This window comes from Chelmon rostratus, chromosome 15 (genome assembly GCF_017976325.1).
Source record: "Chelmon rostratus isolate fCheRos1 chromosome 15, fCheRos1.pri, whole genome shotgun sequence".
Classification (NCBI taxonomy): Eukaryota; Metazoa; Chordata; class Actinopteri; order Chaetodontiformes; family Chaetodontidae; genus Chelmon; species Chelmon rostratus.
In genome coordinates this window covers 25,827,214-25,844,338 of record NC_055672.1, presented here as the reverse complement: position 1 = coordinate 25,844,338, position 17,125 = coordinate 25,827,214, and the positions used below count along the sequence as shown (strand labels likewise).

Sequence of the window (17,125 nt, the reverse complement as noted above, 5' to 3'; positions counted from 1 at the left end):
ACACAAAATACCTGAGGTCTTCTGTTTCCTCAGTTACATATGGCCACATTGTGTTTAATTATCATTAGCAAGAAATGTGTTTTTGCTGATGTTCTAGAAGTATTTCAATAATCTCTCAATCAATATGACCAGGAATCTGAGTCAGAGGCTACAGCCAGATGTCACGCAGGGGCACTAAGTGGAACCTTGCAGCCATCATCACCTGGCACTCCAGGATTTAGGTGAGACACATTTTCTGTGTTTTTGTGATGTGAAACCTGACTGGCTGTTTTTTGTCTGTCCTTCCATCCCTCCAGCAGATGTAAAAGTACACCTTGATTAGATTTAGATGCAGTGGTCATGCCATTAAGCATTCATTTTGAGTCTCTACTGAACCAAATGTCATGGCTGCGGCCTAGTCCCCAGTCGTTCCTTGTGTCTCTCGTGTTGTTTCCCCCCTGGGTCTCCTATACTTCCTGTCTGTATCTCTCTCTCTCTGGGTGGGTATGATGTGGGCATGGTACTCCTCTCACTCTCCTGGCTCTCTGATTGCTGTTCAGCCTACACACCAGCAGTCCTTCTATTCATCAACTCTGCTGTATATCAACCCCAGTCACACACTTGAGTCTTTCAAGACAAACTGACACTTGGAACAGTTTTTAATTTTTATCTGGTGCTAGCAGCTCCACGGCAGCAACAAGGCTCACCTTCACAAATTCTCCTTCTGCACGAGGCTTCAGCTTCTTAGCTATTAGCTCTCTCACCACAAAACACCATCTCTGCGCTGCACCTACTTCTGTTTTCTTGAGAGTCGCCATGATGCATTGATGTGACCTGATGTGTTGCGTTCAGGGACCAGTTGGAAGATGGTGTCAGTCTACTATTTTATGCTATTTTCTTTTAGCACTGAAAAAAGTAATTGTTTTTTGTATGTATGAATTGCCTTGCTGGCCAGTTCAAACGGTCTTGCAGGCTATACATGGCCTGGAGGTCAGCTACCAGTCTCCCTCTTCCACTCTGCCTTCACCTGCCGAATTTTCCCCTCATCCACCTCCATCCCCTGAAACCAGCCAATAAACATCTTTCTTATTCATTCACAATCAGAGTCTGTGTCCTGTGTTTGGGTCCCTCCTTGTGGATAGACCTTGCCACCAAAGATGCTCTTGCCAGTTAACACAAGCAACTTTTCTGAGGAGTCATGGAAAATCTCAAAACCCTCTGGACCCATGTAACCTGCATCAGTAACTAGGTAGACATGGTTTCTGCTCCCAGAGCCACTCCTGCTTCATCCGCTTCCCCGTTTGGAAAGCCTCATGTCGCGGCACCCTGGTGGACCAGGGTACATGGGTCCAAGATAACACACATTATGGGATTCCTTCATGCTTTGGCCTGAGCTACAGCTGTGTGAAAGAACCAGATAGATAGATAGATAGATAGATAGATAGATGGATAGATGGATAGATAGATGGATGGATAGATGGATGGATGGATCACTGATGACCACCAGGCTTACCCAGTCCAGTGACTGCTAGATGTGTGGAAGTACCAATGCCTTGTGGACCGGGAGGGAAACAGTCCTGAGCAGCGTACCTGGATCCTACGCAGTTTCATCTTTGTCTACTCTCTCATCCAACCAGGCCCAGTCCAACAAGCCTGGTGGTTCTTCTGGGGGCTTTCTTTGATGTTGATGTTGGGAGGGGTCTCTTGTGTTTTTTCTCCTTCCTTGTGTCTCCTGTCCAAAAAAAAAGTCAAGCTTTAGGAAACAAAGCAAGGATCCAAAAATGCTCCTCATGCTCTGAAAGAAGAGAAATTATAATTGTGGTTTTTCACAGTTTCTGGAAAGATGAACATTAACCTGAGAGATGGATAACACCTATCTGAGGATTGGAAGGAACCAGATTCAAATGTGTTTTGTTGCATTACATCACTGCAAATATAACATGAGTTAGAGCTCGTCCTGCTGGTATTTCTGTTGCTTTGGAAGCGCAGCGTTATCCTTGTGCTTCTTTCCTTCGATTGGTCAATCTGGGTGCCATTTCATAAATCTTGCTGGTTGATGATATTTTTTTTGTGTTGATGCCCATACTGGTTTGGTCATATTGTGAGCACTTCCTCCTTGGCAATAGCTGCATGGTTTCAATACAATTTGTCAAAAATGTATGTAATGAAAGAATAACAGCAGTAGAAGATTTTTTTATTTTTTAATTTGTGTGCTTTTCCTCTGCCATTGTTGCTGTAGTCTGCTGTACTGGCTGCAGTGGACTGGGTGCATGACTGGCCGACTGGCTAGCTAGCTACCCCCACAGATGCTTACAGAGCTTTTCAACTCTGAAAACATCCCCTCATCATCTCTGCAGTATAACCCTGGTTATCCTGCCACTCATTGCTGGATTGTGCTGGCCTACCCTCTGCTTTGCCATGCTTCACTTGATTAATGGCCAACAACCTGCTCTTCAGTGCTTGTTTCCATGGAACAAATATTGAACAAACGTGTTTGTTTGTTTCATGGTGAAAGTAGTAGGGGAAATGGTTCACTTTGTAATTAGCCTTTTAGCAATCATACAGGTAGCATTTGACATGCCATGTCTGCCACAAGTCTGACATGACAAATGATGACAGATGACAGATATGTGTGGAATTCACAGACACGGCCACAGGCTGTGTGTATAAATTGGCCATCAGGGTATCTAGAGGTCTTAGACTCTTAAAAAGTGCTGAATTGATTTTCCCTTATAAAAGTCTTAAGTATATTCTCATGTCTTCTGTGTATTGCAGTAATGTAGTAAACACTACTGTCTTTTAAACTGTTCCTACTGCTAGCTACAGAAGCTAGGAAGCTTATTGTCTCATTTTTAGTTCACCTATCCATTTTCCTGGAATTAATTATGATTAAAAAGGTCTCAGCAGATCTGAAATATGACATGGTGAAGCCTCCAGAAACCCTGAGCAAACTTTGTTGCATTGTTGCTCCCCCTTGTGGTTAAGACAAGTACATACTGGTGACGATGTTGAAAAATGAAGAGTGACACTGAGTACAGACACAGTGAGTTACATGGAGCACCCACTGTACTGGCATTATGGCGTAGCAGTTTTTATGAAGTGCTACTGGATTATACTACACTTTCTTCAAAATGAAACTGTAATCACTTTTCTGTGAATTTCAGAAGCTTCAGCCGCAAAAGCAAACCTCCCTTGACAGCTGTCCCAGCATGGCAGGAGTCCCTGGATGGGAGGGTGACTGACTTCACTCCTTCAGCTGAGTGGAGGTACATGGAGGCCTGCCTTAGCATGTTGGATATTAATGGACGGCTTTGAAAATGTCGGACTGAGTTTTTCATGAAATTAGAGCACCTACATTCATCAAATTTGTAGCTGTGTAGGCTTTTCTCGATCTGACATTCAACACCTTGGGACTTAATCCCTGGGATGTAGATTTGCTGTTCAGAAATAGTTTGGACCATTTCTTTCATAATATTGCAGTCTTGATTCACCAAGTCTGTTAAAAATGAACAACTGAACTGAAGTGATTTGTAAGTGAATTTGTTTGTTGAATTTAGTTTAACCACGTGTACACTATGCAAGTGCACAAATGCAAAAAATATAGCAGCATTTTCCACATTCATGCAGAAGCTACACGTACAGTGTAGACCTGTAGATGTTATCGCTGTGCAGTGTTTTCCTTCCCACATGGCCATACATTTGTAGTTCTTCATGAAGTAATGTCTCCAAACTCTATTAACAGATCAAAGGCCTGGGGTCTTCCTTCAATGCTGCTGCTGAAACTCCATTTTACAAGCACAGTGAAGCACCCAGTGCAGAACATATATGCTTTTGGCTGTCTCCAGCAACCACTCCTACTACAGAGATACTATTGTTTGATACAGAGACTCCATGATAACTGTGAAGTTCTTTAGCTTTAACAAGAACAGTAAAAACATTTTACAGCCATCGTATTCAGAATGGTAGGGGCTTTTAAGTCTATGTGCCCTCCTTCCACCAACACACACATAGCACAAAGGATTTGCTATAAGCTAGAGCAGTGTAAAGTCTTTATTTGTGTTACTGAAACTGAAGCATTTCAACTGATTATCATGCTACATTAAACATATGTGCATTTCAGGGCCCTGTCTACCAAGCTCTCATCTTCCTCTGTGCCGCTGACTGGAGACCAGCATGTGGATGCTGATATCCTGGCCTTTGTCAGAGCTAGGCAAAACCTCCTCAAAAGGACAGGTAAATACACACACACATACAGCAAGAAGTGATAGACACACTAAGCTTTCACACTTCCACACACTCTTTCTTGCTGTAGAGCGTGAAGAGTAGTAATGTTTTGTTTAATTCATTATGTTTCACCGCACAAACAGGTCTCACCCCTTCAGCAGGCTCACTTTCTCTCTTCTGCTCTACAACCACTCGTAGTTTGCTCTTCCATGTTCTTCTCTCTGTTACAAACACTCTCTCCTCTGCTTTTGACCCTTGTGTAGCTGCTTACTTTGGCAGACAGTAGGTGGACTGTGCTGTCGTGTGGTTTGTCACTAGCTATCCAGAGCGGCTGAGCTCATATGAATAGACGGAACGATGGCCAAATGAGCAGAGACATTAGACAGAAAAACAGTCATTTGCCCTCCAAAATCTTTCTTTCCACACTTTAGACAAGCTCGTCTAATTCCACAGCTCTTTACTTTGGCACTACTTAGCTGGGTAGAGACTGTTTTTTTTTTACAGGAAATCCCCTCTCTTTGGTTTTTGAGAACCCCTGTATGGTTCTATCCCTCCTATCAAAACAGCTTTTAAACGACTAGTGCATGCTGGGAGGTGTAGGGAGCCTGGCCATGATTTCAGAGTGAGGATATTATTATACTTTAAGTCACAGTTTTGAGGGTGTTTCACTGCAATTCATTTCAATTAATTTTGATTTTGTACAACTGAGGTACAACTTTTCTTTTCCTCAAATACTTGGAACAGGAAGTCTAATCTGCCTTTTTTAATTTCAGATCCATCTTAGTAAGACAACAAAGTTCTGCTGAAGGCCTGAAGGTATCAGGACCTCTTCATCTGTCAGGTGAATGATCTAAAAATGTGTGTTAGACATTTATGGGTATGGATGGACTGACGGAGATGTGAAGCTCATCTCATCTGGTCCAAAGTATACTAGATTCATTCATAAATGGACCCCTCTGCCAAACACAAGCCACTCATCCTGCCTTATTTTCACATGCGCACACAGACTTGTTGTGGAGATTATTCCAGCGATATAATGGGCAGCAGCATAAATCACAGCCCACGTCGGCTATTTGATCTGAACAAATGTTGTCTCAAGATATCACGGGACGGAGCGGGCAACAGGAAACGGCTTGGCTCCAGTCTGTTTGACTTGAATGTATTATGGCTTTTTAAATGTTCACAGGAAGTATGGACATGCACAGCAAATGCATTTCATATTTCTGTCTGGTTTCATTTATTTTCTAAGTATAACAAATTTGGTGTGAAATGTTGTCAATAGAAATATGTATAATATGTAACATTCTGTAAAGACAGTAGTGTTTTTACTGTGCACAAAATAGTGATCAAAAAATAAATCTGATTAATGGAAAAATGTCAGCAACCAAAGAAACTGCAAAACGCCTGAATGTGTATTACTGTAGCACTTCACAGTTCCTAGTGGTTTATGATTTACTTCACCAGTGTACACTGACAAACACACACAGTACTGTACTGTTTGGTTTACATTACACCCTATTTGCTTGTTCTATAATCTACAGGAAGCTGTTGCCGTGTGATTTGAGTGTGATTCAGTCACAGCATTGCATTTTTGTGAACAACCTGATCCATGAAATAGCTAGCCGCCAACACAGCTGGTGAACTATAAGATGACATGAAACCATGTTTGCAAGTCTGCTAGTCATCTGGTCATGTTCAAATATCCATCTGTGCTCATTGCTATTCAGGGACAAAGAGAAGTGGAGTCTATCCCAGCATGCACTGGGCAGAAGGCAGGCACGACAGCGCCCCAGTCCTTACAGGGCTTCCTTAAGATACAGCATTTGAAATTCAAATAGGGTTATGAACATTTCTTTGCATGCAGTATTGATTATTGGGCATTGGAACGAGTGAATATTCTTGGATGGATGTGTGCTGGCATTTAACATGATGGTTCAGTGTAGATTGACTCAGTTCCATTAGATTGAATGTTGGCATTGGACTCTGGATAATTCACAGTTTAGTTTTTGAGTGGCCTGAAATGTTGAAATGCGCTTGTGTCTTTCTGACTCCATGCTTATGTACAGTTACCTATAAGAGTCCTGTATGAATAACACACAGCTCCTGACTAAATGTTCGTCCACTTCATGACAGAATCAAAGTTCCATTCCATCAGACAGTAGATGTGTCTTATCCAACTGTCCCCGTGTTCCTGACATTCACTGTATCCATCAGTGAAAGCTGGTCAGCTCTATCCATCCAGTCACCTCCAAGCCACGGCTGCACACCTACCCAGACAGAAGATGACCTGTGAACACTGGAACAAAGTGTTTGCATGGCTTTGCGTTGATTTGTTTGACACATGACAAGCAGCTGCACAATTTGCATCCAGGCATAGTTGCCTTGGAGAAAGAGTCTTCTTTGCTCAAGTCATGTTATCTGTTATTTCTCTCAGTCACCTCAGTTCATCACTTCATGCCATGAGTGCATTTAAAGCTTGTTGGAATTGAAGACACAAAAGACACAAACTACATACAGTAAAGATTTACAAGTCTACCTCATAAATAACCCCTAAATAATAATAATGACTGTCTGCTCTAAGTAGCAGTGGTGGCTAATTAAGTGCATGATTCCATATAATACCCAGCTTAGAGAGCTAGTAGAGAGGGTAGTGTTTCCTTTAATAATGGGAGTGTGTATGACACTGGTGTTAAATTTCAATTGTTAACTTGGCATTTAACTGTAAGTTCAGGTTGATTGCAGCCAAAATACAAGACAAATTACCTCAGCGCCTTATAGTCAGAATCGCTCAAAGTCTTATTATAGAACTGTTCTGGGTTATAAAAAATTAAATTTCACTGTGTATACAAACAAATCCAAAAGAAAACTGTAATACTCATATAATAACACTAAATGGCAGAAAATCTTTTATGGTTTAGAGACATGAATGAGATTCCAGGTGAAAATCTTTGCGTGGGTTTTCTCAGCTTGTTTCTACATGATTCATCGTTATAGAACTCCATTAGCTTCTCACTTCTTTCAGCTCTTTTGGTCCACAGACCAGAAGTGCTCTCTGCACCTCTCTGGGCCCTGAATGTGGGAAAAATGTCTAATGAGTGTTCTAGAAGACTTCTATGGGTTAGAAAAGTTGAGCTTTAGCCTCATGAGATTTGAAAGTGTCCATACTTATGTAAAGTTATCTCCCTCAACACGAATCAGGTTGTGGCACCCATCATTATTTCAACTGCAATTTCTGCAAAGTGTGTTAATTCTGGAATCCAGTAGTTTGTGGATGAAATAAGTTTTCTCATTAAATTAGTCCCTGCAATTCAGAATCCAATTGAAAGGCTCTGGCTCCAGCACTCCAACCAACAGCAGGTAAAACATTAACTTTTGTTCTGCTGACAAGACGCTGCCACCGTTTCCTTATTAGTGGAAACAGTTTAAAGTGTGTGTGTCCAGATGTCCCGCTAATGGAGAGGAGGAGTTTGTTTGTTACCATAGCAACCCATAAATCAACACCCAACATCTAAGGTACCCTGACCAATCAGAATGAGAGCATCGAGTGGAGATGTTTTACCTTTGGATGATTATCCAGTTAGAGCTTTACCAAACATCACCTTTCTTGATGTTGTGATTTAAAACCGGCCTTGAGAGCACTCTGTCTCTTATTGTATTTAAAGACATTTTTGTCTCACTTTTGACAAGTTCCTGTTCTCTCTTTTGGATAAGAATGCCACAGTGCGCAGTAATTAAAGCTATTTTGGGGAACTACTCATGAGATCTGCATATTTCATCAAGGCATTGGTCGTTAGTCCTTTCTGAAGTTCGAGCATCAGCACTTCTGTCCACTCTGGTGCTGGAGGAGGTTGATGGCGAGGTTCCAGTTGGTCCGGGTCAAAGTGAGCTGGACAGTACTTTTGGCTCTGGCCCACCTCACGTACCTGCTGGTTGGGGCCATCATCTTCCAGTTCTTGGAGCGAGAGGCTGAGAGCAACAACCGAAACCACTTCCAACTGGAGAAGCTGAACTTCTTGTCCAACTACACCTGCCTGGACCGGCCAGCCTTGGAGCAGTTTGTTCAGGTTTTTCTTCCCTTTCTTCATGGTTCTTTAAGGAATTCATGTTGTTGACGTATAACAGTAGAACAGATGCAGTTTATAAAGACTAATGTGGATTTTTGTCATATTAAACCAAATTTGTCAGCTTTTTTTGTATTACAAATGGTTATGTGCTAAAATTCATACTGTGTCTTTATCAATGAAGTCATGATTTAGCAAAGGCCCTGTACATATTCAACTATGTTTTTAATCACTGAGTAAATATGATAAAAAGGGATCATCAAATACTGAGGGACAGAGAAATTGGAAGAATGATTTTATGATGAGGTTAGGTACATAGCAATAAAAGGTACTACAGTAACCTGACCTAATAAATCAATAAGTGTGTCTTGATCTAAAATATTTACCAAAGAGAGTAATAGTGTTGGCCTTAGTGAGGCTATTCCCAGATTTTGATAAACTTTTTTTGTGTGTGTTTGCAGGTGATTTTGGATGCGTGGGAAAACGGAGTGAATCCCTCCGGAAACTCAACAAACCCCAGCAACTGGGATTTCTCTAGCTCCTTCTTCTTTGCAGGCACCGTAGTCACAACTATCGGTGAGCATCTCAACATGTTTCTAAATCATTATTAACTCTGATTTGAAAAGATAATAACAAATCATGATCTTGTTTGCAGGCTATGGCAACCTCTCCCCCAGCACTGTATCTGGTCAGGTATTTTGCGTGTTTTACGCTTTGTGTGGGATCCCACTGAACCTGGCCTTCCTCAAACAGCTTGGGAAGTGTCTCACCATCCACCTGGGTCGGCTGGAAAAGGGAATGGTCTCAGTTGTTCCATTCAGGGTATTAAACACAGAAGTGGTGTTTTTATGTGATCATTTGCTACTAAAACATCTAAGACGTGGCTCCTTATTGATATGACTTATGGCAGGCATGTCCAAACTATTCCATAAAGGGCCGTGTGGCTGCAGGTTTTCGTTCCAACCAAGGAGGAGCACACCAGCTTAATTAGCTGAGCTCAGTCTTCAGCTGATAACTCAGTGATCCCTTGATGTTGATTGGCTGGCCTGGTGTGCTCCTCCTTGGTTGGAACGAAAACCTGCAGCCACACGGCCCTTTATGGAATAGTTTGGACATGCCTGACTTATGGTCATCTTTACTTTTGCTATCCATTACTGTAGTGATCAAACCAGATCGGCCAAGAAAAAGCAATTTCTACTTTGCCAACTGATGCCTATGGATCTCACCTAAATCTAGTTTTGCTGTGTTTGTTTCCCAGCAAACGGTTGAGGCCCTGTCAGTGAGCTTGTTCTTCATCACAGGCAGCCTGCTGTTTTTGGTCGTCCCTCCTCTGCTGTTCAGTTACGTGGAAGGCTGGACGTTTGGCGAGGGCTTCTATTTCGCCTTCATTACACTCAGTACCATTGGTTTTGGAGATTATGTGGTGGGTGAGTAGAGAGAGCAAACAAGCACTAATGTGGTGGAAAGACTGCAGCTGCCACTTGTGGAAGACGGAAATGCCTTTTCAGTCTTTGAGACAATGTTCTAACAAGGTCATGTGGATTCTTGTAGGGACTGACCCAGGCAAGGAGTACATCTCTCTGTACCGCAGCCTCGCGGGGATATGGATCATCTTCGCCTTGGCTTGGCTTGCTCTTATCCTCAACATGGGCACCAGAATAATGGAGCACGTGATTGGCCTGACTCACCCAGGCTTTAAGAAACAGGAGGAAGAAGACGTGTCGTCCAGTAAACTAGAAGATATGTCAAAGATCTGACAGTGAACTGTAGATGGGACTGTAATATTCAATAAGTAGAGGTGGTACCTACAGGAAGATAAGAGATGTAGCTGTTTATCTATTAGCAAAAACCTGTTTTGTAAGATATTTGTGCCAGCATATTTATTTCTCCTGTAAATGTTAAGAATTGTGTTTAACACAATTCCACAGCACAGTGGACCAGGGTCAATATTTATCACACACAAGATTTACACTGAAGAATTCTCCAACTTGAGAATACGTTTCCCTCTATGATAAGACACATTTATAAAGTGACTTACTCCTACAGACAGTATAGCTTATCCATGAGCAGCTCACAGGTGATCACATGATTAATCACATGTATTCTCTGAGTAGGAATAGCCAATTAGAGACCAAAAAAAATCTGTTGTTTTTACTGAATTATGTGATTCTGCAAAAATATGATCTTTAAAAATGTGAAATCTTTGACATTTCCACTCGCAATTAACATGAGCAATCAACAACAACTCACAATATCTGTAATTCAGAAATGGGAAGTGAATAATAGGACATTGACTAAAAGTGGAAGCAAAGAGAAAACCAAACTCTAGCAGAAACGAAGTTGTGCTGCTGGTAGATGAAGTACATCAGAGAACACAATAAGGAGAATGTAGTACAACAATGACGTCCTCAGACAGCGGGTACAATTGAATATTTTTTATATATAAATGAAAAATAATTGCTGAGCTATGAATTTGTGTTTTTTGAAGTCTTGTTTATGTACCTTTTTTTGCATGTCACCCACCTGCATTATTCGATTGTTCTGCATTATGTGTTTGTTCAAGCTTAATTGTGCAAGTGTGCATGTATACGTGTGTTTCCCTCTGTGTGTTTGTGTGTGTGTGTGTGTGTCTGTGTGTGTGTGTGATTTTTTTTTTCATTTAATTTGTTGCTGAAAACAGGGACAGTGTACACAAATGTATTGCACCAGAGTTAGCACAATGCTAATTTCCATGTGTTGTCACTGGCCATGTGTATGATGCACATAACAATGACAATAACAGTAATATAGCCCAAAGCAGCAATTCAGGTTTAAGCCCTTTTTGTGCTCAACTGAAGGAAGCAGCTCAGTGGGTCAAAATTAAACCCCATTCACTGACGAGCGACTATCAGGCTTTACTAAGGTGAGCCAAGTCACTGCAGCTAGTTTAATAGTGTTTAAAGAAGAAGTGAGACCAATCACACACCTGGTTGACTGTCACAAAGCCTGCACCATTTCAACGATTACGCACTCAAAGTTCCACCATTTGTTCCGCCTCCACCAAACTCCTGGCTAATCCAGAAATGGGCGAAGAGGTGGAGCGTGGGTGGAGCTGAGGGGGGCCCAATGAAGCCTGGTTGCGGAAGACTGGCGGCTAGCTGTCACTCAAAGCAGCCATGTGCATAATTATGTATAATGTTAAGCATTGATATAATGTTAACGAGTGAGTTAAATTTGATTGGCTCAATTTTGGAGCAGGGCTCATTTTCAGGTTGCTTCTTGGTTAATACTTTGCCACAGAGCATGCACAGCTAAATTGGTGATTTTGGCCACTAGGCTTTGTTGTACACATTTTTGATATTTGTGGTGCCGCCAAATGGGTCGCGCTTAAAATGCTTTACCAGGCACGGTCTGAACCTACGTACCAAGATTTATGATGAATGAACAAATTGTTAACAAATTATGACCATTTTTCGACTAAGCCCTGCCCCCTTCACAAGCAGGGAAATGGGGCTTTGGTTGATGGCGGCCGTGATTTTCAACCAATCTTGCTCACTTATAATAAAAAATGTGTTTCTCAATCCAATTTTGGTGTTAATAAAGACAAATGGCCCTGGCCTTTGTTGACAAGTGGAGTGCAGTGGGTAATTTTTAAGTCCTAAGGACCAAGCAGTTCCTTTAGAAAGCACAGACAAACTGCTGGTCTTGAACTGACCCCTTTCATGACCTCATAGACTGCCAGAAAGTCCAAATATTTGACCTTTCCCGTGGTCAACACTGGCAGCCCAACCACTGACGGCTCACCCTCTTCTCATTTTGTTCCACTACATTTGCATGACAGGCCATTGGAGTGATTGAAACAGTAGTGCAGTTGGAGGTTAATTTGCCTGCAATGCATGGAAAGATGAGAAGCCACGAAGGTAAGCTTTCACTCCTTGCTGTGCCCGGTTGCAGAGGTTGAGACGCCGAGCTCGCCCAGATCCCAAAGTTCTACCAGGGAGCCACGATGGAAATAAAGGAAATGTTGAACTTGGCGCGGGTGCCCTCCATCCTCATGCTCGGGCTGGTTTATGTGGCCTACGTGCTGATCGGCGGAGTAGTTTTCTGGGAGTTGGAGGGAGACCTCGGACAGAAGGACATCAGTCTTTTACTGTTGAACAAAAAGAAGCTGCTTACGACATACACCTGTCTGAACCAAGAAGGCCTGGAGGCAGTAGCTCAGGTGAGGCACAGGAACATGGGACATCCCATTGCAGGAAACACTGTTAGAGATGGCAGTATATGGAGATTCTGAAGGGCAAATCTGAGCTAATGTCTGCTAGTACCTTAATCTGCGTTGTTGTTTAATATATGCCAAGCTGTGAGTTTTAGAGAGTCCACTGATTTTACATCTGACTGAATTTACATCTGGACCACAACCCTACTGCCCTCACACACACATAACAATATTCCATAGTGGCCAAAGCAACCACTGAGTTACCACATTCAAATACAAGCAGTTACGTTCTTGCTATGTCTTTATCTGCACATCCAATAAATCACTGAAATAAATCAACAGGAGTGGCACCATTAAGCATTATTAATATGTGCAGAAATATGTGTCACTGGAAACTGAATTAAAATCCTGTGTATTTGAATCTGAATTGCTCACCTTGAATAACTGCATTAAAAAACTGACATTGAATCACATCCTTTTGAATTTGTATTATATTAGAATATTGTATGTATTTGTATTGTTTTAGAATATTATAAAATGAATGGAATTCATTTGCTCTGAAACTGGACTTGATGCTCACTGAATCCTCAAGTTAAGCAATACAGACTCAGATGATGTGATTTAATCATTTCAAATATAAATTATTCACATTCAGTTTCTAGTGGAAAAAATAGAGAAATTATGGTCAGAAAACGAAGAGTGCTGTGTGAAATCAAACAAAGTTTTGTTGCACTGAAGCTTCTCCAGCCGCTCAGCGCTGCACCTTCTACACTGCCAAGCGGCTCTCCTCATTTCTCCATTTTGTGCCTCCTCGTCTCCTCCTCGTCTCAGCGCTAGGTATCAATTCATAAAATTGCGTCTGGAGGAGAGAGGAGGCGTGTTCGAGGAGCTGTGAGCGGGGGTGCACAGGTGGATCCTTGGCGGATGTTTTTCTGGCACCTGTGACGTCTGAAAGAGGCGTGACACAGCTGCATTATACAAAGCATGATGGGAGCAGGACTCTGCCAGTCCTGGTGTTCCTTTAATATCCAGAAGTTGTATCAGTTACTTAAGATGATCTAAAGCGATCAAACTTTCTACCCTTCAGTGTTCTAACTGCATTCTTTAAGAACACCTCACCTTCATATTACTTATTTTTTATCATTTAATGTAGGCTACGCCTAATTTAGCTACTATAGTTGTAAACATGATATTCACAAGTGCAGACTGCTGCTAATGTCAAATGATGATATTAACAAGAACATTCTCTGGCATTGAGCACTAATTTGCTCTGTTTCATGTCAGTTTCTGCAAATGTTATTCCAAGAGCATTGTGCAGTGTGTGTGTGTGTGTGTTCAATAGAAAATCCTCACATTCTTGCCACATTCTGCCACATTTTAAACTGAATGAAAAAGTAAATGTCTAAGTAATAATAAGTAGTGCCTGCCTGATTTTCCTCATTTTCTCATATTTTGCTGATTTGGTCATTCTCCCTGATGTTTGGTCTTTTATCATACTTCAGTTTCTTTTTTGTCTGCTTTAAATGTGTACATTGTTGATCTAGGATCTTGAGTCCGCACCAGGTGTTTTATTTTGAAACTTTTCCAGATTCTCTATGCCGTGCCTGCACACGACTTCCTGCCTGGCTCGATCTGCTCTGTGCAGCTTGACGCGGCTTCCGTCAAAGGTAAATCAGGCGTGTATTGTACGCGACGCGACCAGTGGGCGGCGCAGTGGAGCCCGGTGGGGAGGAGGCGAGGGAAGGAATCGAGGAAAGCGGGAAATGAGTAGAGGGGCTGTTGTACTGGAACGGCTGTGTTAGAGGCAGAATAACAGCTGTGAAGCTTGACTCTACACACACCTGTCCTGTACTAACACCAATGAAGGCAGACAGTTATCAGAGCCAGAGCAGCAGGGCCTGTTACCTGTTTAACAAACACCTGCACATGAAGAACAACCTGCAGTCTGTGTGCTGTGTCCTGCTCTGAGGCTCAGGAAGCAGAATGCCTTTATATTATCTATTCATTATTTGCATCTGGATCTATTGATGCTCTGATTGTAAAATCATTATTTGGTAACCCAGAACATGATCGTGGAAATCATTAAAATTATGTAGCTTGTATCAAACCTGATGGTCATCAGACTCACATGTGACTTCATGGGACTGGTGATAAATAATGTAAAGAGTTTCTTGCTGACCGGCAGACTCTCCTGCTCTCTGACTTTAATTGTTTATTATATTAAACATACTTGATGAAAGTTGTTTGTGTCCCTTCTGTCGTTCAGACCTACAGTTAGCACACATTTATACCTTGATGGTGAATTAGAAAACAATGCTAATAAATTAGACATCAATAACAAGGCCAAAGGTCTCAGCCTGTTCTGTGTTTCTCCTGGAGTAATTTCCCACACTGGTGATGAACTCCAGACTTTCATGTAACAGACTGTGTCAACATATCTGAGAGGAGTCTTCTTTATGCCTGCTGACAGCTGTACTGTGCTGACCTCAAGGTGCCCAGAAGAGTTTTGTACACCAGTTGCATAACTGAGTCATAAGTTGAGTCATAAAGTTAATGAAACACAACATTGAGTTTGAACTTTTTGTGTGTTTCAGGTTGTTCATGACGCGTCCAAGGTGGGCTTAAGTTTGAAAGGCAACTACACCACGGACGGCTTCTGGAAATTCACCAGCTCAGCTGTGTTTGCTGCCACTGTGGTCACAACTATAGGTCAGACATCAGGCCACGAAACCCAAAACACATGGAGCCAACACATAATTTGTCAATGTGAAATGAACATTTCATGCTCAAAAGCTGTTTCACTTTTCTATGTGTTTTTGAAGGCTTCTGAGCAGCAGGTGGACTTTTTTGAACTAATTTTTTGCCTCTTCAATGTATTTCAGTGTGTATTTGTTTTAAGATGACATGTGCTTGATGATGAACTTTAGGAGGCAGGCCTGAGATGAGATGAGATGCTAACAGCTTTCAGTCTGGCAGGTTATGGGAACATGAGTCCCAGCTCTACCGCTGGCCAGATCTTCTGCGTGTTCTTCGCACTGTTTGGGATCCCGCTCAACATGATGGTGCTCAACAGGGTGGGCAAGTACATGCTCGTTATAGAGAGGAACATCTCTGACTTCCTCGAGGGCAAGACCGGGCGCAGGGTGAGGAGCTTTCTAATCATTTAGCCTCATAATGACATATGTGTGACATCATTCCAGAAGTTTTTTTTGTTTTGTTTTTTTTTTCATTTCTTCCCTCCCGCATCTCACTGCAGAGGTGTACCCGCTTTTTTGTCCACCTGGTGTCTTATCTGTCAGGAGCAGCTCTCTTCTTTGTTGTGCCCATGATTGTGTTCCAACAGCATGAGGGCTGGACCTACTCCCAGGCCATCTACTACTGCTTCATCACCCTCAGCACCATCGGCTTTGGAGACTTTGTGGCAGGTACAGCACAGTAATCCCCTCCACCTTAAAACACGCTGAAGAGCTGACTGTCTACAGGGGGTAGACGCATTGTGATACCAAGCGGCTATTTCCTTTCCTCTAAGCTGCTTTCCTTTGCTTCAGTCTGCATTTTTAACTTTTTATTATACTGCTTAATATTAATTGAGTCTTTCCTTTCCAGATAGTAATCCAGACAAACACTACCCAGAGTGGTACAGCGTCCTCATGGCCTCCTGGATCTTCTTTGGCCTGGCCTGGCTGGCCCTGCTCATCAATCACTCCACTGACATCCTGGAGCGACTCAACACCCACTTCAAACAGAGGTGGGGTGGGCGGTTGCAGGAGAACAAGTCTGGCAGTGCAGAGGGTGACAACCCACACACACAGGTGGAGGAGGAAGATGAGATCAAGCAGCGTCCAGTGACACAGTAATGTACAACATCAGGTGAAGATTTCCGCGGGTTGGCCTAGTTGTAGAATCATGTGTCTGTAGATCAGGATGTGGGCAGAAATCGTGGAGTAAGCCATGGCCGGGTGTGTGTGTTAGAAGAGTGTAAATGTTGAGAGTCTGTGATGATTTGATACGTGACTGAGCAATGGCTGGCTGCTTTTTGATCCTTTTCGCCTTAACTGCCGCTAAAATATTGACTCATTTTTGCTGAGTCAGGTTTGTTTGTTTGTTTGACAGCAGCCAACACCCACATGCTGTTTGGTCTGTTAGCACGTTTCCTCCCAAACTGAAAACAAGTGACTCTTCACTGCCATGCCGATTAAACTACCTGCTGAGGAGGAGTCCTCTGAGATTAAAGTGTAGGGGAGGACACTTGACAACACTTATTTTGCCCCATGTTTGTATATGTCTGTGATCTAGTGGTCAGTGGAAAAGTGCAGTCAGTCAGTCTGCTGCTCTTCGGCCTCTCAGTGTGTCTCTCTCGGTGGCAGAATGGCCCATGCACAGGTCGTTTTCAGTGACCGCTGACGTCTACAATCAAAACCACAATTTAGTAAACACGTGTAAATATGCTTTGCAGAAGTGCTTTTGAAAATTGAACATTGCACATTTAATTTTATTTCATTCATTTTTAAAGTGACAGGAAAGTGTCACCACATTTTCAACATACTATTAAAATGCTATTGATTAATATCTAAATACAACAAATACTGGAGGCTTTTACTTTTGACTAAAATGAAATAAACAAAGTAGAAAAAAGAAAATGTAAATATTTGATTTTATTTTAAAT

At 42.2% G+C, this 17,125-nt stretch overlaps 3 protein-coding genes across 3 annotated transcripts in view; all 3 read left to right on the top strand.

Annotated features, from left to right (window-relative positions):
• The window catches only part of kif6 (kinesin family member 6), a 55,894-nt gene extending 51,650 nt beyond the window's left edge, over positions 1–4,244 (top strand). Inside the window, exons 19-21 of the mRNA XM_041953162.1 lie at positions 133–221; positions 3,144–3,245; positions 4,100–4,244. Of these exons, the coding sequence (XP_041809096.1) occupies positions 133–221; positions 3,144–3,245; positions 4,100–4,244 (336 nt within the window). The remainder of the gene's footprint in view (positions 1–132; positions 222–3,143; positions 3,246–4,099) is intronic.
• Positions 4,245–8,054: 3,810 nt separating this feature from the next.
• On the top strand, positions 8,055–10,021 carry LOC121618874 (potassium channel subfamily K member 16-like). The gene is made up of 5 exons (XM_041954508.1): positions 8,055–8,267; positions 8,726–8,840; positions 8,920–9,086; positions 9,523–9,691; positions 9,816–10,021. The coding sequence occupies exons 1-5, from the start codon at positions 8,055–8,057 to the stop codon at positions 10,019–10,021; spliced, it is 870 nt and encodes a 289-aa protein (XP_041810442.1).
• Positions 10,022–12,249: 2,228 nt separating this feature from the next.
• On the top strand, positions 12,250–16,316 carry kcnk17 (potassium channel, subfamily K, member 17). Its single transcript, XM_041953161.1, has 5 exons — positions 12,250–12,465; positions 15,054–15,168; positions 15,436–15,602; positions 15,716–15,884; positions 16,066–16,316. Exons 1-5 carry the CDS (start codon positions 12,250–12,252, stop codon positions 16,314–16,316), a joined length of 918 nt encoding a protein of 305 aa, XP_041809095.1.
• Positions 16,317–17,125: the final 809 nt, after the last annotated feature.

What these genes read in the sequence shown, in the direction of transcription:
- LOC121618874 (XM_041954508.1), top strand. Translation starts at nt 8,055, where the DNA reads ATGGCGAGGTTCCAGTTGGTCCGGGTCAAAGTGAGCTGGACAGTACTT. An exon ending in CCTTGGAGCAGTTTGTTCAG is followed by an intron (nt 8,268 to 8,725) that starts GTTTTTCTTCCC and finishes GTGTGTTTGCAG; the next exon opens with GTGATTTTGGATGCGTGGGA. An exon ending in TTTTGGAGATTATGTGGTGG is followed by an intron (nt 9,692 to 9,815) that starts GTGAGTAGAGAG and finishes GGATTCTTGTAG; the next exon opens with GGACTGACCCAGGCAAGGAG.
- kcnk17 (XM_041953161.1), top strand. Translation starts at nt 12,250, where the DNA reads ATGGAAATAAAGGAAATGTTGAACTTGGCGCGGGTGCCCTCCATCCTC. An exon ending in GCCTGGAGGCAGTAGCTCAG is followed by an intron (nt 12,466 to 15,053) that starts GTGAGGCACAGG and finishes TGTGTGTTTCAG; the next exon opens with GTTGTTCATGACGCGTCCAA. An exon ending in CTTTGGAGACTTTGTGGCAG is followed by an intron (nt 15,885 to 16,065) that starts GTACAGCACAGT and finishes TTTCCTTTCCAG; the next exon opens with ATAGTAATCCAGACAAACAC.